This window comes from Oncorhynchus tshawytscha, linkage group LG10 (assembly GCF_018296145.1).
Source record: "Oncorhynchus tshawytscha isolate Ot180627B linkage group LG10, Otsh_v2.0, whole genome shotgun sequence".
Taxonomy (NCBI): Eukaryota; Metazoa; Chordata; class Actinopteri; order Salmoniformes; family Salmonidae; genus Oncorhynchus; species Oncorhynchus tshawytscha.
In genome coordinates this window covers 40,073,502-40,096,367 of record NC_056438.1, presented here as the reverse complement: position 1 = coordinate 40,096,367, position 22,866 = coordinate 40,073,502, and the positions used below count along the sequence as shown (strand labels likewise).

The following is a 22,866-nucleotide window of genomic DNA, read 5'->3' as shown; positions in this document are numbered from 1 at the left end:
TCTAAACAAAATCAATCCTAACTTCTACCACACCCTCCTCTAAAAACCCCTCCCCAACCATGCTACCCCATGAAACGTTATCTATATCATGCTGAAACACACCCTTAGGATTGTTTAGTATGTCAACAACCATTTCAACAGTAACATCTGTTACCCCCGATATCTCTTTTGCTGTCTCCACAATAACCTTCAACCTGGCAATTCTGATTTCCACAACCTGAGTTGTATTAATAACCTTACCAATAAAAGCTATGAAGTCAACTTTATTCATTATCAAATTGTCCTTTGACAGCGTACATTTGACAGCGTACATTCATGAGCAGCCATAGTAGCTCCATCAGTCTGACCGTAGATCCACTTACCACAGGAGCAGCTGTTGTTTACAAATATGCACAGACCGCCCCTCCTCTTCTGACCGGAGTGTGCTGTTCTATCTGTTCTATCTAGCCGGTGCAGTGTGTATCCTGCTAGCTGAATATCCATGTCATCATTCAGTGCAATGCAGAAAACGAACCAGGGGAACTGAATCTGAGAGGGACTGAATATAAACACAAGAAAGAGGAGACAAGAGTCAGATAAAATAAGGCAGAAAGGGAGGACAATGTGTGAGCAAAGCCTAGTTTCAATCAGACAAAGTATTTACTTGTACTTGTCAACACCCGCATATATATGTTTGGCAGTCTCGGACGAGTAACTGCGTTGGAGCTGTCAAAACCGTGAGTGGCTTCTCTTGTGGTCATTATCATGAAGCCACACCCTTTCCACCTGCGTATTATGTTCAGAACAAAAAAGTGTAGGCTATATAGAAACAGTGATGCTCAAATTGAAAACCATTACCCCAAATTATACGGATCTCTATCAGCCTAATTTGAGGTGTAGATTACTTCACAAGTGTCCACACTTGTAACACAGCTGCATGAGATTTCTACTAATGCAACTCGGTGCATCCAATGGCAATGTCCGCTTTAGGTGTAATGCCGGGAGCCACTTGTGGATCTTCACAGCTCTAACACAGTTCCACCTCCGACACTGCCAAAACAACAGCTATGCGAGTGTCGGCTAGCTGGGATATGATTGAATTTAGGCCGAAGTGGGGAGGAAGGGAGAGAGAGATAGCAGAGCACAATAGAAAACTAGAAAGGGGGAATAAGAAATGTTAAGGAAAAATTAAAGTTGGAGTAAGGGCAGCTTGTATACAATAGGTTCCATGGAGGTAAATATCACTTCAAAATGGAAAGGATTTGTCCTGGAGGGGAAGCCTGGGTCATTAGTGAATACCTTTTTAAATGCAAGCTGTGCTGGAACACAGGTATATTCCCTCTCCTCCCTCCATCCACACTGTCTTCCTAAAACCTCATCCAAACCTTTAATTGACACTACCATACATGATTTTGTAATGGAGTTCGTATTAGTATTTAGCATTTTATTACGATCCGCCAATTAGCTGCTTCCAAGGCAGCGACTACTCTTCCTGAGGTCCAAACAGGAAAAAAAACACAACAAATGTAATATACACAACAAATACAATATACAGTGCCTTCAGAAAGTATTCAGACCTCTTGACTTTTTCTACATTTTGTTACGTTACAGCCTTATTCTAAAATGGATTCAATTTTTTTAAATCCTCAGCTATCTACACACAATACCCCATAATGACAAAGTGAAAACAGGTTTTTAGAAATGTTTGCAAAGGTATTAAAAATATAAAACATAAATACCTTATTTACATACAATACCAGTCAAAAATTTGGACACACCTACTCATTCAAGGGTCTTTCTTTATTTTGACTATTTTCTACATTGTAGAATAATAGTGACGACATCCAAACGATGAAATAACACATATGGAATCATGTAAACTCCGCAAAAAAATAAACGCCCCTTTTCCAGGACCCTGTCTTTCAAAGATTTTGTAAAAATCCAAATAACTTTACAGATCTTCATTGTAAAGGGTTTAAACACTGTTTCCCATGCATAAATAATTAATGAACATGCACCTGTGGAATGGTCTTTAAGACACTAACAGCTTACAGAAGGTAGGCAATTAAGGTCATAGTTATGAAAACTTAGGACACTAAAGAGGCCTTTCTACTGACTCTGAAAAACACCAAAGAAAGATGCCCAGGGTCCCTGCTCATCTGTGTGAACATGCCTTAGGCATGCAGCAAGGAGGCATGAGGACTGCAGATGTGGCCAGCGCAATAAATTGCAATGTCCGTACTGTGAGACACCTAAGACAGCGCTACAGGGAGACAGGACGGACATCTGATCATCCTCGCAGTGGCAGACCACGTGTAACAACAGCTGAACAGGATTGGAACATCCGAACATCACACCTGGTACAGGATGGCAACAACAACTGCCCGAGTTACACCAGGAATGAACAATCCTTCCATCAGTGCTCAGACTGTCTGCAATAGGCTGAGAGAGGCTGGGCTGAGGGCTTGTAGGCCTGTTGTAAGGCAGGTCCTCACCAGACATCACCTGCAACAATGTTGCCTATGGGCACAAACCCACCGTTGCTGGAGCAGACAGGACTGGTAAAAAGTTATCTTCACTGACGAGTCACGGTTTTGTCTCACAAGGGGTGATGGTCGGATTCGCGTTTATCGTCGAAGGAATGAGTGTTCCACCGAGGCCTGTACTTTGGAGCGGGATCGATTTGGAGGTGGAGGGTCATGGTCTGGGGTGGTGTGTCACAGCATCATCGGACTGAGCTTGTTGTCATTGCAGGCAATGACAATGTTGTGCGTTACAGGGAAGACATCCTCCTCCCTCATGTGGTACCCTTCCTGCAAGCTCATCCTGACATGACCCTCCAGCATGACAATACCACCAGCCATACTACTCGTTCTGTGCGTGATTTTCTAAAAGACAGGAATGTCAGTGTTCTGCCATGGCCAGTGAAGAGCTCGGATCTCAATCCTATTGAGCACGTCTGGGACCTGTTGGATCGGAGGATGAGGGCTAGGGCCATTAACTTGCAGGTGCCTTGGTGGAAGAGTGGGGTAACATCTCACAGCAAGAACTGGCAAATCTGGTGCAGTCCATGAGGAGGAGATGAACTGCAGTACTTAATGCAGCTGGTGGCCACACCAGATACTGACTGTTACTTTGGATTTTGACCCCACCTTTGTTCAGTGACACATTATTCAATTTCTGTTAGTTTATGTCTCAGTTGTCGAATATTGTTATGTTCATACATGTCACGACTCCGACCGAAGGACACTCCCCTTCCCGTTCGGGTGGCGCTCGGCGGTCGTCATCACCGGCCTACTAGCTGCTACTGATTATTTCCTCCCCCTCCTTATGTGTTGATTGTGTGCACCTGTTTTGAGTTAGGTAGTAGGCTTTATTAGTCAGCCGGCCCGCAGGGTTCCTTGTGCGGGATTAATTATTGTGATCGTCTGTTTGGTGTACTTATGTGCACGTCTATTTGGGTTGTGTGTTTTCCCATTTTGTGGGTTTTCCCTGGACGGTTTAAGTCCCCCTGTGTGGGGCATTTGTTTGTTCAGTACGCCCTGTGTTTTGTGAGGGTTGGCTTATGTTCAGCGTTTGTGTCAGTGCATTAAAATAGCACTCCCCTGAACTCTCTGCTTCCTGCGCCTGACTCCTCACCCACTACACTCAGACCGTTACAGAATCCCGCACCACTGGAATGGAGTCAGCAGGAGCAACAGCCACTCCCCTCCCATCGATGGAAGAGAGGGTTCTACATCACACCACCGTACTCCATCGGATTGGAACGGCGATGGATCTGGTGATGGAGAGAATGGACCGATGGGAGAGAAGCGGTCTCCTCTCCCTCTCTCCACCTTCGGCCCCTCCTCCTCAGGACTCCCCATCTCCCGACTCCAGCACCCTCCGTCTTACGCTCCCAAGGGTCTATGATGGAACGGCAGCAGGGTGCCAGGGGTTCTTACTCCAGCTAGAACTGTACCTGGCCACCGTCAGACCTACTCCCTCGGGAGCGGAGAGGGTGAATGTCCTCATTTCCTGCCTCACGGGTCGTGCTCTGGAGTGGGCAAATGCAGTTTGGAATGGCCCAGACTCAGCGAAGGAGCACTACCCGAGTTTTCTCGCCGTTTCCGCGCCGTGTTTGACCATCCTCCAGATGGCCGAGCGGCGGGAGAACGACTATTCCATCTCCGGCAGGAGAAAAGGAGCGCCCAGGATTACGCGTTGGAGTTCCGTACCTTGGCAGCAGGATCCGGGTGGAACGACAGGGCCCTTATCGACCACTACAGGTGTAGTCTCCGGGAGGACGTCCGCAGGGAGCTAGCGTGTCGGGACACCGCTCTTTCCTTGGATGAGCTAATTGACATGTCCATCCGACTGGACAATCTGCTGGCGGCCCGCGGGCGTTCGGAGAGGGTCCTGTGTGTTCCACCACCCAGCATCTCCACTCCTGTTCCGATGGAGTTGGGAGGGGCTTTGCCGAGGGGTACCGGAGGAGGAGGCTCCCTCTGCACCAACTGTGGTCGGAGAGGACACACGGCCGATCGGTGCTGGGGGGGTCCGTCTGGGAGTCGAGATGGTAGGCGGAACATTTCTCGATCACCCCAGGTGAGTCAGCACCAAACTCACCCAGAACCCCCTGTTGGTCACATGTTTGTCTTGATTTTTTTCCTTAACTTTTTCCCCTCTTCCCAGCATAGGGCGCTAGTCGATTCAGGCGCAGCTGGGAACTTTATGGATCGCGGACTTGCTATTAAATTAGGTGTTCCGCTTGTGCCGATAGATTCTCCCTTTCCCGTGCACTCCCTAGATAGCCGGCCATTAGGGTCAGGGGTGGTCAGGGAGACCACAATCCCACTGGACATGGTAACGCAGGGGAATCATAGGGAGCGTATCAGTCTCTATATTATTGATTTGCCTGCGTTTCCAGTGGTGTTGGGGATTCCCTGGCTGGCCCGGCACAATCCTAAAATTTTGTGGAGACAGGGGGTTCTCCAGGGGTGGTCAGAGGAGTGTTCTGGAAGGTGTCTGGGAGTTTCCGTCGGTGCCACCTCGGTGGAAAGTCCAGACCAGGGTCCCACAGTGTGCATTCCCCCCGAGTATGCCGATTTGGCAATCGCTTTTAGTAAAAAGAAGGCGACTAAATTACCACCACATCGACCGGGAAGGGATTGTGCGATAGATCTCCAGGTAAACGCTGCGCTTCCCAAGAGTCACGTGTACCCATTGTCCCAAGAGGAGACGTTGGCTATGGAGACATATGTCACGGAGTCTCTGGGACAGGGGTACATTCGGTCCTCCATTTCACCCGTCTCCTCGAGTTTCTTTTTGTGAAGAAAAAGGAGGGAGGTTTGCGTCCTTGTATTGATTATAGAGGTCTAAATGCCATCACAGTGGGGTTCAGCTACCCACTACCTCTCATTGCTACGGCAGTGGAATCCTTTCAGGGAGCGCAGTTCTTCACAAAATTGGATCTCAGGAGCGCGTATAGCCTGGTGCGTATTCGGAAGGGATACGAGTGGAAAACCGCATTTAGTACCACATCGGGCCACTATGAGTACCGCGTCATGCCGTATGGGTTAAAAAATGCTCCAGCCATTTTTCAATCCTTTGTAGACGATATTCTCAGGGACCTGCACGGGCAGGGAGTGGTTGTTTATATCGATGACATTCTGATCTACTCAGCCACTCACGCCGCGCATGTGTCTCTGGTACGCAAGGTGCTTGGTAGACTGCTGGAGCATGACCTATACGTCAAGGCTGAGAAGTGTGTGTTCTCCAAACGAGCCGTCTCCTTTCTGGGTTATCGCATTTCCACCTCGGGGTGGAGATGGAGGGTGACCGCAGTAAGGCCGTGCGTAATTGGCCGACTCCAACCACGGTAAAAGAGGTGCAGCGGTTTTGGGTTTTTCCAACTACTACCGGAGGTTTATCCGGGTTTTGGCCAGGTAGCGGCTCCAATTACCTCACTGCTAAAGGGGGCCCGGTGCGGTTGCAGTGGTCAGCGGAGGCGGACAGAGCTTTCAACAGGTTGAAGGCGCTGTTCACGGATGCACCCGTGTTGGCGCATCCGGACCCCTCTCTAGCATTCATAGTGGAGGTGGACGCGTCCGAGGCTGGGGTGGGTGCCGTGCTATCACAGCGCTCGGGTACGCCACCAAAACTCCGCCCCTGTGCTTTCTTCTCCAGTAAGCTCAGCCCAGCGGAGCGTAACTATGATGTGGGGGACCGGGAGTTGTTAGCGGTGGTCAGGGCTCTGAAGGTGTGGAGACACTGGCTTGAGGGGGCTAAGCACCCCTGTCTCATCTGGACCGACCACCAGAATCTGGAGTATATTCGGGCAGCTAGGAGACTGAACCCGCGGCAGGCAAGGTGGGCCATGTTTTTTACTCGATTCCGGTTCACTTTATCATATAGACCGGGCTCCCAGAACGTGAAGGCGGACGCACTGTCCCGCTTTTACAACACGGAGGATAGGTCCACCGAACCTACTCCCATCCTTCCGGCCTCAAAGCTGATGGCACCGGTGGTATGGGAGGTGGACTCGGACATCGAGCGGGCGTTACGGGCTGAACCAGCGCCTCCTCAGTGTCCGGCGGGGCGGAGGTACGTGCCGCTTGGTGTTCGGGACCAACTGATTCGGTGGGCTCACGTCCTACCCTCCTCGGGTCACCCTGGGGTGAGGAGGACAGTAGGGAGCCTTCGGGGAAGGTATTGGTGGCCTACCTTGGCTAAGGACGTTAAGGTTTATGTCTCCTCCTGTTCGGTATGCGCCCAGAGTAAGGCTCCTAGGCACCTTCCTAGAGGGAAGTTACAACCCCTCCCCGTTCCACAACGGCCATGGTCACATCTATCCGTAGATTTCCTGACCGACCTTCCCCTGTCTCAGGGCAACACCACGGTTCTGGTGATTGTGGATCGGTTCTCTAAGTCCTGCCGTCTCCTCCCGTTGCCCGGTATCCCAACGGCCCTACAGACTGCGGAGGCATTATTCACAATTATTATTATTATTCTCAAACCAGGAGGTGGGTAGGTTTCTGCGGTCGTACTGCCAGGACCGGCCAGGGGAGTGGGCGAGATACACCCCCTGGGCGGAAATGGCCCAGAACTCATTGCGCCACTCCTCTACTAATGTGTCCCCCTTTCAGTGTGTGTTGGGGTACCAGCCGGTCCTGGCACCGTGGCATCCGAGCCAGACCGAGGCTCCTGCGGTGGAGGAATGGGTGCAGCGCTCCAAAGAAACCTGGAGGGCCGTCCAGGAATCCCTTCAACAGGCTAGTGGACGGCAGAAAAGGAGTGCTGACCGCCACCGCAGTGAGGCCCCGTGTTTGTACCAGGGGACAGGGTCTGGCTCTCGACCCGAAACCTGCCCCTCCGCGTGCACTGCCGGAAGCTTGGGCCGCAGTGTGTAGGGCCGTTCAAAGTCCTGAGGAGAATAAACGAGGTGTGTTATCGATTACAACTCCCTTCCTATTATCGTATTAACCCCGTTTCATGTGTCTCTCCTCAGGCCGGTGGTAGCTGGTCCCCTACAGGACGGTGAGGTGCTGGAGGTCCCTCCTCCCCCTCTGGACATCGAGGGGTCCCCGGCGTATACGATACGGGCCATTCTGGACTCGAGACGCCGGGTGAGGGGCCTGCAGTACCTCGTGGACTGGGAGGGGTACGGTCCGGAGGAGAGGTGCTGGGTACCCACCAGGGACATTTTGGATCCGTCGATGTTGAGGGATTTCCATCGCCTCCATCCGGATCGCCCTGCGCCTCGTCCTCCGGGTCGACCTCGAGGCCGGTGTCGGCGCTGCGGGAGCCACGCGTCAGGGGGTACTGTCACGACTCCGACCGAAGGACACTCCCCTTCCCCTTCGGGTGGCGCTCGGCGGTCGTCATCGCCGGCCTACTAGCTGCTACTGATTATTTCCTCCCCCTCCTTATGTGTTGATTGTGTGCACCTGTTTTGAGTTAGGTAGTAGGCTTTATTAGTCAGCCGGCCCGCAGGGTTCCTTGTGCGGGATTAATTATTGTGATCGTCTGTTTGGTGTACTTATGTGCACGTCTATTTGGGTTGTGTGTTTTCCCATTTTGTGTGTTTTCCCTGGACGGTTTAAGTCCCCCTGTGTGGGGCATTTGTTTGTTCAGTACGCCCTGTGTTTTGTGAGGGTTGGCTTATGTTCAGCGTTTGTGTCAGTGCATTAAAATAGCACTCCCCTGAACTCTCTGCTTCCTGCGCCTGACTCCTCACCCACTACACTCAGACCGTTACAATACAAATATTTACACGTTAGTTTGCTGAAAATTAAAGCAGTTGACAATGAGAGGACGTTTCTTTTTTGCTGAGTTTAGTAACCAAAAAAGTGTCTAACAAATCAAAATAGATTTTTATTTAACTAGGCAACTCAGTTAAGAACACATTCTTATTTTCAATGACAGCCTAGGAACAGTGGGTTAACTGCCTTCTCAGGGGCAGAACAACAGATTGTTACCTTGTCAGCTACGGCGATTCTATCTTGCAACCTTCCGGTTACTAGTCCAAAGCTTTAGCCATTAGGCTACCTGCCACCCCAAATATAGCCACCCTCATCTTTGATGACAGCTTTGCACACTCTTGGCATTCTCTCAAACAGGTGCATGAGGATAGATTTTCCAACCGTGTTGAAGGACTTCTCACATATGCTGAGCACTTGTTGGCTGCTTTTCCTTCACTTTGTGGTCCAACTCATCTCAAACCATCTCAATTGGGTTGAGGTCGGGTGATTGTGGAGGCCAGGTCATCTGATGCAGCACTCCATCACTCTCCTTGGTCAAATAGCCCTTATACAGCCTGGAGGTGTGTAAGGTCTAATGTCCATTGCTTGTGTTTCTTGGCCCAAGCAAGTCTCTTCTTCTTCTTATTGGTGTTCTTTAGTAGCAATTTGACCATGAAGTCTCCTCTGAACAGTTGATGTTGATATGTGTCTGTTACTGTGTCTGTTACTACATTTATTTGGGCTGCAATCTGTGTAATTAACTCTAATGAACTTATCTTCTGCAGCAGAGATGACTCTGGGTTTTCCTTTCCTGTGCCTGTCCTCATGAGAATCAGTTTCATCATAGCACTTGATGGTTTTTGCGACTGCACTTGAAACTTTCAAAGTTCTTGAAATGTTCCAGATTGACTGACCTTCATGTCTTAAAGTAATGATGGACTGTCATTTCTCTTTGCTTATTTGAGCTGTTCTTGACATTATATGGCACACACCTCTGTCCATATAAAGGTCCCACAGTTGACAGTGCATGTCAGTTCAAAAACCAAGCCATGAGGTCGAAGGAATTGTTCGTAGAGCTCCGAGACAGGATTGTGTCGAGTCACAGATCTGGGGAAGGCTACTAAAACTTTTCTGCAGCATTGAAGGTCCCCAAGAACACAGTGGTCTCCATCATTCTTCTTGGAAGAAGTTTGGAACCACCAAGGCTCTTCCTGGAGCTGGACGCCCGGCCAAACTGAGCATTTGGTGGAGAAAGACCATTGTCAGGGAGGTGACCAAGAACCCGATGGTCAGTCTGACAGCTCTAGAGTCCCTCTGTGGAGATGGCAGAACCTTCCAGAAGGACAACCATCTCTGCAAAACTCCATCAATCAGGCCACACAGCCAAGAAATGCACGAGTTGCTTCGTGACAAAATCTCAGAATATCCTTGAGTGGCCCAGCCAGAGCCTAGACTTGAAATCTGGAGAGATCTGAAAATAGATGTGCAGCAACACTCCCCATCTAACCTGGCAGCGCTTGAGAGGATCTACAGAGAAGAATGGGAGAACCTCCTCAAATACAGGTGTGCCAAGTTTATAGCGTCCTACCCAAGAAGACTCAAGGCTGTAATCGCTGCCAAAGGTGCTTCAACAAAGTACTGAGTAAGGGTCTGAATACTTATGTAAATGTGATATTTCAGTTGTTTATTTTTAATAGATTTGCACAAATAAAAAAACTTGTTTTTTGGGGGAGTATTGTATGTAGATTGAGGGAAATATTTGTTTTAATCCCGTTTAGAATAAGGCTGTAATGTAACGAAATGTGGAAAAGGTGAAGGGGTCTGAATACTTTCTGAATGCACTGGACATACCACTACATAATATAATACAATACATAATATGCATAACCCTACATAATACAATACATAATATACGTAACCCTACATAATATAATACAATACATAATGCATAATACTATATATCATATACATAACACTACATAATACAATACATAAAATAAAAAATGTACAGTTATGTACCGTATATTATTTTTTTATTTCACCTTTATTTAACCAGGTAGGCTTGTTGAGAACAAGTTCTCATTTGCAACTGCGACCTGGCCAAGATAAAGCATAGCAGTGTGAACAGACAACAACACAGAGTTACACATGGAGTAAACAATAAACAAGTCAATAACATAGTAGAACAAAAATAATCTATATACAGTGTGTGCAAAAGGCATGAGGAGGTAGGCAATAAATAGGCCATAGGAGTGAATAATTACAATTTAGCAGATTAAAACTGGAGTGATAAATGATCAGATGAACATGTGCAGGTAGAGATACTGGTGTGCAAAAGTGCAGAAAAGTAAATAAAATAAAAACAGTATGGGGATGAGGTAGGTAAATTGGGTGGGCTATATACCGATGGACTATGTACAGCTGCAGCGATCGGTTAGCTGCTCAGATAGCAGATAGCTAACCAGCTAACTAGCTACAAGCTATTTAGTCATTGTTAGCCACTGCTAGCGGCTTTTACCTTCTGCACAGCCAGCCAGCCAGTTTTTTTTTTTTTACCTGGATAATACTCGCCAGTCTAGCTTCCCTGCCCCATCCACCGCTGCCCCCTGGACACTGATCACTTGGCTACATAGCTGATGCATGCTGGACTGTCCATTAATCACGGTACTCCATTCTGCTTGTTTATGTTTTATCTGTCGGCCCCAGCCGCACTCAGGCTCTGTGTGTAGTTAATTCGACCCTCCCTGCCTAGTCAATGCCATTTTACCTGCTGTTGTTGTGCTAGCTGATTAGCTGTTGTTGTCTCACCTACTGTTTTAGCTACTGTTTTAACTAGCTCTCCCAATTCAACACCTGTGATTACTGTATGCCTCGCTGTATGTCTCTCTCAAATGTCAATATGCCTTGTATACTGTTGTTCAGGTTAGTTATCATTGTTTTAGTTTACAATGGAGCCCCTAGTTCCACTCTTCATACCCCTGATACCTCCTTTGTCCCACCTCCCAAACATGCGGTGACTTCACCCGTTACAACCATCATGTCCAGAGATACAACCTCTCTCATCATCACCCAGTGCCTGGGCTTACCTCCGCTGTACCCGCATCCCACCATACACCTATCTGCGCATTATGCCCTGAATATATTCTACCATGCCCAGAAATCTGTTCCTTTTATTCTCTGTCCCCAACGCTCTAGGCGACCAGTTTTGATAGCCTTTAGCCGCACCCTCATACTACTCCTCCTCTGTTCCGCGGGTGATGTGGAGGTAAACCCAGGCCCTGCATGTCCCCAGGCACCCTCATTTGTTGACTTCTGTGATCGAAAAAGCCTTGGTTTCATGCATGTCAACATCAGAAGCCTCCTCCCTAAGTTTGTTTTCCTCACTGCTTTAGCACACTCTGCTAACCCTGATGTCCTTGCCGTGTCTGAATCCTGGCTCAGGAAGGCCACCAAAAATTCTGAGATTTCCACACCCAACTATAACATTTTCTGTCAAGATAGAACTGCCAAAGGGGGAGGAGTTGCAGTCTACTGCAGAGATAGCCTGCAAAGTAATGTCATACTTTCCAGGTCCATACCCAAACAGTTCAAACTACTATTTTGAAAATTACTCTCTCCAGAAATAAGTCTCTCACTGTTGCCACCTGCTACCGACCCCCTTCAGCTCCCAGCTGTGCCCTGGACACCATTTGTGAATTGATCGCCCCCCATCTAGCTTCAGAGTTTGTTCTGTTAGGTGACCTAAACTGGGATATGCTTAACACCCCGGCAGTCCTACAATCTAAGCTAGATGCCCTCAATCTCACACAAATCATCAAGGAACCCACCAGGTACAACCCTAAATCTGTAAACAAGGGCACCCTCATAGATGTCATCCTGACCAACTGGCCCTCCAAATACACCTCCGCTGTCTTCAACCAGGATCTCAGCAATCACTGCCTCATTGCCTGTATCCGCTACGGAGCCGCAGTCAAACGACCACCCCTCATCACTGTCAAACGCTCCCTAAAACACTTCTGTGAGCAGGCCTTTCTAATCGACCTGGCCCGGGTATCCTGGAAGGACATTGACCTCATCCCGTCAGTTGAGGATGCCTGGTCATTCTTTAAAAGTAACTTCCTCACCATTTTAGGTAAGCATGCTCCGTTCAAAAAATGCAGAACTAAGAACAGATATAGCCCTTGGTTCACTCCAGACCTGACTGCCCTCGACCAGCACAAAAACATCCTGTGGCGGACTGCAATAGCATCGAATAGTCCCCGCGATATGCAACTGTTCAGGGAAGTCAGGAACCAATACACGCAGTCAGTCAGGAAAGCTAAGGCCAGCTTCTTCAGGCAGAAATTTGCATCCTGTAGCTCCAACTCCAAAAAGTTCTGGGACACTGTGAAGTCCATGGAGAACAAGAGCACCTCCTCCCAGCTGCCCACTGCACTGAGGCTAGGTAACACGGTCACCACCGATAAATCCATGATTATCGAAAACTTCAACAAGCATTTCTCAACGGCTGGCCATGCCTTCCGCCTGGCTACTCCAACCTCGGCCAACAGCTCCGCCCCCCCCCGCAGCTACTCGCCCAAGCCTCTCCAGGTTCTCCTTTACCCAAATCCAGATAGCAGATGTTCTGAAAGAGCTGCAAAACCTGGACCCGTACAAATCAGCTGGGCTTGACAATCTGGACCCTCTATTTCTGAAACTATCCGCCGCCATTGTCGCAACCCCTATTACCAGCCTGTTCAACCTCTCTTTCATATCGGCTGAGATCCCCAAGGATTGGAAAGCTGCCGCAGTCATCCCCCTCTTCAAAGGGGGAGACACCCTGGACCCAAACTGTTACAGACCTATATCGATCCTACCCTGCCTTTCTATGGTCTTCGAAAGCCAAGTCAACAAACAGGTCACTGACCATCTCGAATCCCACCGTACCTTCTCCGCTGTGCAATCTGGTTTCCGAGCCAGTCACGGGTGCACCTCAGCCACGCTCAAGGTACTAAACGATATCATAACCGCCATCGATAAAAGACAGTACTGTGCAGCCGTCTTCATCGACCTTGCCAAGGCTTTCGACTCTGTCAATCACCATATTCTTATCGGCAGACTCAGTAGCCTCGGTTTTTCGGATGACTGTCTTGCCTGGTTCACCAACTACTTTGCAGACAGAGTTCAGTGTGTCAAATCGGAGGGCATGCTGTCCGGTCCTCTGGCAGTCTCTATTGGGGTGCCACAGGGTTCAATTCTCAGGCCGACTCTTTTCTCTGTATATATATCAATGATGTTGCTCTTGCTGCAGGCGATTCCCTGATCCACCTCTACGCAGACGACACCATTCTGTATACTTCCGGCCCGTCCTTGGACACTGTGCTATCTAACCTCCAAACGAGCTTCAATGCCATACAACACTCCTTCCGTGGCCTCCAACTGCTCTTAAACGCTAGTAAAACCAAATGCATGCTTTTCAACCGTTCGCTGCCTACACCCCCACGCCTGACTAGCATCACCACCCTGGATGGTTCCGACCTTTTATATGTGGACATCTATAAGTACCTAGGTGTCTGGCTAGACTGTAAACTCTCCTTCCAGACTCATATCAAACATCTCCAATCGAAAATCAAATCTAGAGTCGGCTTTCTATTCCGCAACAAAGCCTCCTTCACTCACGCCGCCAAACTTACCCTATTAAAACTGACTATCCTACCGATCCTCGACTTCGGCGATGTCATCTACAAAATTGCTTCCAACACTCTACTCAGCAAACTGGATGCAGTTTATCACAGTGGCATCCTTTTTGTCACTAAAGCACCTTATACCACCCACCACTGCGACCTTTATGCTCTAGTCGGCTGGCCCTCGCTACATATTCATCGCCAGACCCACTGGCTCCAGGTCATCTACAAGTCCATGCTAGGTAAAGCTCCGCCTTATCTCAGTTCACTGGTCACGATGGCAACACCCACCCGTAGCACGCTCTCCAGCAGGTGTATCTCACTGATCATCCCTAAAGCCAAGACCTCATTTGGCAGCCTTTCGTTCCAGTTCTCTGCTGCCTGTGACTGGAACGAATTGCAAAAATCGCTGAAGTTGGAGACTTTTATCTCCCTCACCAACTTCAAACATCTGCTATCTGAGCAGCTATCGCTGCAGCTGTACATAGTCTATCGGTAAATAGCCCACCCATTTTTACCTACCTCATCCCCATACTGTTTTTATTTATCTACTTTTCTGCTCTTTTGCACACCAATATCTCTACCTGTACATGACCATCTGATCATTTATCACACCAGTGTTAATCTGGAAAATTGTAATTATTCGCCTACCTCCTCATGCCTTTTGCACACAATGTATATAGACTATAGACTCCCCTTTTTTTTCTACTGTGTTATTGACTTGTTAATTGTTTACTCCATGTGTAACTCTGTTTGTCTGTTCAGACTGCTATGCTTTATCTTGGCCAGGTCGCAGTTGCAAATGAGAACTTGTTCTCAACTAGCCTACCTGGTTAAATAAAGGTGAAATAAAATTAAAAAAAATAAAAAAACATAATACAATGCATAATACATTACATAATGTACATAACAATATATAAAACAATACATAATATACATAGCAATACATAATATACAGTACATAACACTACATAATACAATACATAATATACATAACATTGCATACTACACTACATAATACAATACGTAATATATGCATAACACTACATAATACAATGCATATTATACAGTACATAACATATTATACAATACATAATAGACTACATAATACAATGCACAATATACATAACACAATATACATAACACAATACAATACATAATACAACACATCATATACATAACACTACATAATACAATACATAATGCAATACTGCAATACACTATAATACAATACATCATACACAACATAAAACAATCCATAATACGACATGATAATACAATGCATCATATACATAGCACAACATAATACATTACATAATATACATAACAATATATAAAATACATAATATACATAGCAATACATAATATACAGTACATAATATACATTAAAATACATTATACCATTCAAAATATATCAAAATGTGTGTCTTTTCACAGTCTCCGTTGGTAAGGTGTTCTTTTATCCGTTCTTTTCTGTTTTTATTGCTAGCTTGAGTTACCTGGGGTGGCAGAGCATCCATGTAGCCATGGCTCTATTTAATATTGTGTTTCCCAGCCTCTGTTCTGGATTTGGGGACTGTGAGTAGACCTGTGAGTAGACCTCTGGTTATGTGTGTGATACCAGTTAGTGTCCAAACTGTGTGCCAACTGCTGGAACAGACAGGTCAGTACCTTCAACACATCAACACCTTGCACAAAGATCAATAGTGATGCAGTCAATCTCTCTTCAACTTTGAGCAAGGAGAAATTGACATGCATGTCATTGACATTCGTGGACATCTAAGTGCAATATGTGGACAACTAAATGCTGCTCTGTTCTGGACCAACTGCAATTTGCCTATGTCCTTCTTTGCAGCACATGACCACACATCTGGACAGTAGTCCAGGTACGACTAAACTAGGGCCTGTAGGACCTGTCTGGTTGATTGAGATGTCAAGAAAGCAGAGCAATGCCTTATCATAGACAGAGCTCTTCCCATTTTAGTACCATTGAGGCTATATGTTTTCTCCATGACAGTTGGTTTATCTAGGGTGAAACCCAGCAGTTTAGTCTCTTCAACTTGCTCAATAGCCACATTATTCAATAATAGATCCAGATGAGGTTTAGGGTTGAGCGAAGCTTTTAGTTCGATAAATAGCACCAGCCTATTAGTCGTTACCCATTCTAGATTGATTGGTAATTTCACTCCTCAGCTTGAAATGCCATCAAATTGTTATATTTCGTCTGTGCAGCTGGCTAAAGTGTTGTTATGTTTGTTTGCGAGACAGTGGATACAATGAATTGTGAACAAGAATGATATATTTTTAAGCAAGCTAAGTGTTGCTGTCACACTTTTGTTCCAGCGCAGCATGAACACACCTGTTTTAAATAGTCAACTAGCCACAAGACAGTCAGAGTTCAGGAGATAGGCTAGTACGACAGGCTAAGTACTAATAACTGGATTTCAAATTGGCACAATCCCTCCTCAACCCCCCACTGTGGGACATTGAAGATAATCATGAGTGATTTTGTGTTGACATTTGCACCCTCTACTACAGATGACGAACCCTGCCATCCAGAATGATTTCAGCTACTACAGGAGAACACTCAACCGCATGCGCATCAACAATGTTGCCGTGAGTGTACATTTACATTTAAGTCATTTAGCAGATGCTCTTATCCAGAGCGCCTTACATTTGTGAGTGCATACTTTTTCATATCAACTTTTGACTGATACTGTATATACACACACAGTTAAACATACCCACAGTATATGGATTCTAACAGTAGTACATTAGTCACCTCATCCTCCCATTGGTCAAAGGGAAAGCCCCATGGGCGTTGACGAGACAGGGGGATCATTGACCTTGTGTCTCCAATTAAGAGCCCATGTGACTTGTGAATAATTACTTGAGGGCCTATGTAATGAGGCAGAAGAGCGCATGTAAAATGACACGTAGAATGCATGCAGAACAGCACAGCAAGTATTGTGCTGACTGTGTAATGTCTTATTACAGTTTTGATAGAATGAATTGCCCAAAATTTACAAGTTGCACTTGAAGTCAGAAGTTTACATACACCTTAGCGAAATACATTTAAACTCAGTTTTTCACAATTCCTGACATTTAAACCTAGTAAAAATTCCCTGTCTTAGTTCAGTTAGGATGACCACTTTATTTTAAGAATGTGACATTTCAGAATAATAGTAGAGAGAATTATTTATTTTAGCTTTTATTTCTTTCATTACATTCCCAGTGGGTAGTTTACATACAGTACAGTCAATTAGTATTTGGTAGCATTGCCTTTAAATTGTTTAACTTGGGTCAAACGTTTCAGGTAGCCTTCCACAAGCTTCCCACAATAAGTTGGGTGAATTTTGGCCCATTCCTCCTGACAGAGCTGGTTTGAGTCAGGTTTGCAGGCCTCCTTGCTCGCACATGCTTTTTCAGTTCTGCCCACAAATTTTCTATAGGGTTGAGGTCAGGGCTTTGTGATGGCCACTCCAATACCTTGACTTTGCTGTCCTTAAGCCATTTTGCCACAACTTTGGAAATATGCTTGGGGTCATTGTCCATTTGGAAGACCCATTTGCGACCAAGCTTTAACTTCCTGACTGATGTCTTGAGATGTTGCTTCAATATATCCACATAATTTCCCTTCCTGATGAAGCTATCTATTTTGTGAAGTGCACCAGCCCCTCCTGCAGCAAAGCAGCCCCTCAATATGATGCTGCCACCCCCGTGCTTCACGGTTGGGATGGTGTTCTTCGGCTTGCAAGCCTCCCCCTTTTTCCTCCAAACATATCAATTGTGGCCAAACAGTTATATTTTTGTTTCATCAGACCAGAGGACATTTCTCCAAAAAGTACAATCTTTGTCCCCATGTGCAATTGTAAACCGTAGTCTGGCTATTAATGACGGTTTTTGAGCAGTGGCTTCTTCTTTGCTGAGCGGCCTTTCAGGTTATGTCGATATAGAACTCATTTTACTGTGGATATAGATATTTTTGTACCTGTTTCCTCCAGCATCTTCACAAGGTCCTTTGCTGTTGTTCTGGGATTTATTTGCACTTTTCGCACCAAAGTACGTTCATCTCTAGGAGACAGAATGCGTCTCCTTCCTGAGCGGTATGACGGCTGCGTGGTCCCATGGTGTTTATACTTGCGTACTATTGTTTGTACGGATGAACGTGGTACCTTCAGGTACACCTCCAATTGACTAAAATTACATTAATTAGCCTATCAGAATCTTCTATAGCCATGACATAATTTTCTTGAATTTTCCAAGCTGTTTAAAGGCACAGTGAACTTAGTGCATGTAAACTTCTGACCCACTGGAATTGTGATACAGTGAATTATAAGTGAAATAATCTGTCTGTAAACAATTGTTGGAAAAATTACTTGTGTCATGTACAAAATAGATGTCCTATCCGACTTGCCAAAACTATAATTTGTTAACAAGACATTTGTGGCGTGGTTGAAAAATTATGTTTAATGACTCCAACCTAAGTCTATGTAATCTTCCAACTTCAACTGTATTTTGCATACGAATTTGAAATTATATACTAAATTAAATATTTGTAAAAAATAAAATAAAAATTCAGTGCAATATTTAAGGATATAGCCATAAGTTTTGACGCTGGTGTTTTTCTGTCCGGCCTTCTTGTGAAGTATGGTGTTATATTAACACTTTTAAAAATACTTTTTAAAGAATGATAAAACATTTATGACATCCTAACAGCACTAATCCTGTTGTATACTTCTTTCAATTCTATTTTTGTTTGAAAGACACCAAGGCCAGGATTCAATTAGATCAGCTGTAACCCATGTTAGCCGACAAACACAGCTTTTCATTGCTTTTGTTTAGGCGGTGTCTGAGGTATAACTACATTAGAGCTGTCAAATACACAAGCGGCTCCTTACGTTACTTATCGCGGACATTGCCATTGGATTCACTAAGTTGCATTAGTAGAAATCCCATGCAGCCACATTACAAGTTTGAACACAGGAATGCATGATGTACTCTACACCTCAATTAGGCTGATAGAAATCCCTATCAGTTTCTTTAATGATTTTACATTTGAGTGTCATTATTTCTAGATAGAAGCTCTAAACAAGAAAGTCAGGCTAACTCTTGTGGGTTATAAGGACGGTGTTGTATTGTGACAATGACCATAAGATCAGCCATGCGGTCACCGATCTGACAGCTCTAACGCAGTTACATCTCAGACACCGCTGAAACAAAATCCATGAAAAGCTACGTGTTTGTCTGCTAACATGGGTTACCACTGATCTGATTCAATCCTGGCCCAACTCTTTTGCTTTCAGGCAGAGGAGGAGAACGAAGTCAACAATGAGCTGGCCAATCGGATGTCTCTGTTCTACGCCAATGCCACGCCCATGCTGAAAACGCTAAGCGACGCTACAACAAAGTTTGTTTCAGACGTAAGTGAAAAAGCATTACATTGTTTAAGAATAATAGCTCCTATTTCATAGTGTGAAAGTCCTGGATAGGCAGTTCACTGGACAACTTGATGATACTTTAGTTGAATTGTAATTTGCCAAATGTAATGGAACAGGGCATCATCTGTCTCTGATAAAGAGGGAGCTACAGTATCAGTTTATTTGACAGTGATCATGGAAAACAGACATGGCAAAATATGTTAGCTACGTATTTTATTCTCATCTGCTGGCTTATCGTACAGCAGTTTTTCTTTAAACAGTATCGCACAGTCAAATAAAATTGCACCGTTTAGTGATGTTTTGCTTTAGGAAAACATCAATGTGAAAGGTTACAAAAGCTGTGTCAATAAGATGGTGTTTTCTGTTGATTTGACCAGAACACAGATCTACCCATTGAAAACACAACGGACTGCTTGTGCACGATGGCCAGCGTATGCAAAGTCATGCTGGAAACTCCGTGAGACAGACCTCTTTTCTAGTCCAATTTATTTTCCCCTCTGTGACATTCAGAAAGTCAGATCACAAATGACTCTGTACTGTACTTTCTACCATGAAGTCTGTCTGCTTTGTTGCATCTGCTTTGAGGTTTAATTTCTTTGAAAACTAAACATTATCTAAAAATGCTGTTTGTTTTTTGGTTTGTCTGTGTGTTTGGGGGCATGCATGTGACTGCGTGTGTTCGCTTGTGTGTCTACACATGTGTCTTTGCGCACGCGTGTTTGTGTGTGTCCACAGGGAATACCGTAGCCGTTTTGCCAGCGAGGATACTGTGTCCTTCTGTTTGCGTGTGATGGTGGGAGTGATCATTCTTTATGACTATGTTCACCCTGCTGGAGCCTTCGTCAAGTCCTCCAAGATCGAGGTGTGTTAACAGAGTTCTTATGACATTTATTGTGGCCGTATGTATCAAGCGTCTCAGGGCAGGACTGCTGATCTAGGATCAGGTCTCCCCTGTCTATGTAATCTGATTCATTGTGATCTAAAAGGTCAAACTGATACTTAATCAGCACTCCTACTCTGAGATGCTTAATACATACAGCCCCAGATGTTGTCATACCTGAAAAACGACTTAATATATCACTGTTGTATCAACAGGGAGGGGAAACGTTGTTCTAGTCCAACAACACAAATTAAATAATCCACTAACAACCAGCTCATGATTAGTTGAATCAGGTGTGTTACTGCTGGGCTAAAACAAAAATGTGCACCTCCTAGGGATCCCACAGGAATACATACAGGGACACTGACATATGGAACCATACATGTGTAACTGGCTTTGTTTTGATATAGATGAAAGGGTGCATCAAAGTCTTAAAGGATCAGCCTCAAAGCAGTGTGGAAGGCCTGCTAAATGCTCTCAGGTAAGTGGCTTCTCTGTCCTATACATGCTATGGTTATCTGCCATCTTGAATGTATAATAGTGTGTGTGTACTTACATGCTAACTACATGTTAAATTACTTTTCAATGACAGGGGTCACAACTTCTGTGTTAAAGGGCCACACTAACACACCTGACTCATGTAATCAACCAATTTATGGGTCTTCAAAGTTGACCATGATTAGATTAATCAAATGTGTAAGAGTTTGGCATTGCAGCCACCCATGACTGAAGTTGTCCACCCATGTTATATTACATTGTTTGTGTTTGTATTTGTATTTATTAAGGATCCCTGTTAGTTCCTGGTAAGGCAGCAGCTATAACACATTGTGTGCCCTCAGGCCACTACTATACTAGCATGTTGTTGATTTGTTCTTGAACACTGTTTTGCCAGAAGTGATAATATTTTATACCGACTAAGCCACTCTGTTCAGTCCCCTGCCCGCCACATGCTTTTGTATGCTGTATGGTATCTATTTTTATGTCCTGTAAGGAGTTTATTTATGAGGCACATTTCTGTGAAGCAGACAATAAAATGCTTTCTTATCTATGTTATCTTACCCTAGAGTCCAGACCTTTCCATCAGTACATCAAATGACTCAGCAATTCTTCAGAGCAAATATGTGGATGTTAAGATGATTTATACCATTTAGCGGCAATCTACTGTTAATATTGTTTTTAGGTAACACTAGAGTTGTTTTGAATAGATGTTCAGACTGTACTCTCTTTCTTCACGTTCAGGTACACAACAAAACATCTGAATGACGAGACTACCTCCAAGCAAATCAAAAATATGTTGCAAGTTAACTGAGAGAATGTTTAAATAGCATCCAACGTTCTGTAGTTTCTGGAATAGGGATGATCTTCTATTTCCAGTGAGAGGCACCATGTTTGGTACTGTTGTAAAGAAATCATTCATGTAACAAGGCCATATCAAGTAGCAGCTACTGACTTAGTGTCTCACCAGCTGGATGTCTGGACATTTGTGGATCAGTAAGGAAAGTCATTTCACTGGAACATTTTGACTGAAACAATAATAATTTGTAACAATTTCACAGTATGAGGTACTTTATTGAAGAAGATACTGCTCAAGGGACTTCATTTTATATGATGGCAGCATAAATCTTGTATTAGAATTTTTACAGGGGGAGTTTTACAGTATTTGTATAATATAATGTCAAGTTATTTTTCAATGACAATTCATGTGAGAGGGAAAATAAAGCTTTTGTGATTTTTCTAAAGCTTTTCTCTGATCACTTATTTCTTAATAGATTTACGGGTTCAAATAATGTGTCACCATTACTGACTCTTACCTCACTATTTAAGTACAAACTATTTCCCTTATGAATACCACACCCTACAACCCCATGAGAAACATGAACAGTTTGGGAAACTCTTTCTCAGAATCGCAGTCCTAGGCCATCTAGTAGTTCTTATGAAATTATGTAGGATTAATAGATCATTTGGTAACACTTTATTTTATAGCCTGGCATTGACACAACTAGGGCTGTGGCGTTCACAACATTTAGTCAGCCGGTGACTGTCAAGCAAATAACTGTCAGTCTCATGGTAATTGACCATTAATTAACAAATACATTTAGCATCTCCTGGCTTTCACACATAGCCTAACAAGCCACTAATGCAGACCTTTAGAACATCTACATTTTGCGAAGTCTAATCAATCCATGTAATATAGCCTACACCTTCACGATATATCCATTATTTATTTATAAGAAACATGATAAGAAAATGTAGTCTATTTCAGAAGAACAGAATAGCATACTTTTGAGTTGTCCTTCTGATCTGTCTATGCCAAGTGGCTGTGGGCTACACTAGTTCATTTAGCAGACAAGATCTGCTTGGGGCTCAGAGCTGTAAAACAGTTTGAGAACCGCAAATGTGTCACGTCTGCTTCCGCTCTCCCCCCCTTGCGCTTTTTAATTTATTTTTATTTTACCTTTATTTAACCAGGTAGGCAAGTTGAGAACAAGTTCTCATTTACAATTGCGACCTGGCCAAGATAAAGCAAAGCAGTTCGACAGATACAACGACACAGAGTTACACATGGAGTAAAACAAACATACAGTCAATAATACAGTATAAACAAGTCTATATACAATGTGAGCAAATGAGGTGAGAAGGGAGGTAAAGGCAAAAAAGGCCATGGTGGCAAAGTAAATACA

The 22,866-nt window shown here is 44.8% G+C and overlaps 1 protein-coding gene across 1 annotated transcript in view; it reads left to right on the top strand.

The window, feature by feature from the left end:
• fam49ba (family with sequence similarity 49 member Ba) overlaps nt 1–21,924 on the top strand; it is a 50,307-nt gene extending 28,383 nt beyond the window's left edge. Inside the window, exons 6-11 of the mRNA XM_024403517.2 lie at nt 16,403–16,480; nt 19,171–19,287; nt 19,683–19,762; nt 20,041–20,167; nt 20,596–20,666; nt 21,425–21,924. Of these exons, the coding sequence (XP_024259285.1) occupies nt 16,403–16,480; nt 19,171–19,287; nt 19,683–19,762; nt 20,041–20,167; nt 20,596–20,666; nt 21,425–21,494 (543 nt within the window). The 3' untranslated portion in view covers nt 21,495–21,924. The remainder of the gene's footprint in view (nt 1–16,402; nt 16,481–19,170; nt 19,288–19,682; nt 19,763–20,040; nt 20,168–20,595; nt 20,667–21,424) is intronic.
• The last annotated feature ends 942 nt before the right edge of the window (nt 21,925–22,866 follow it).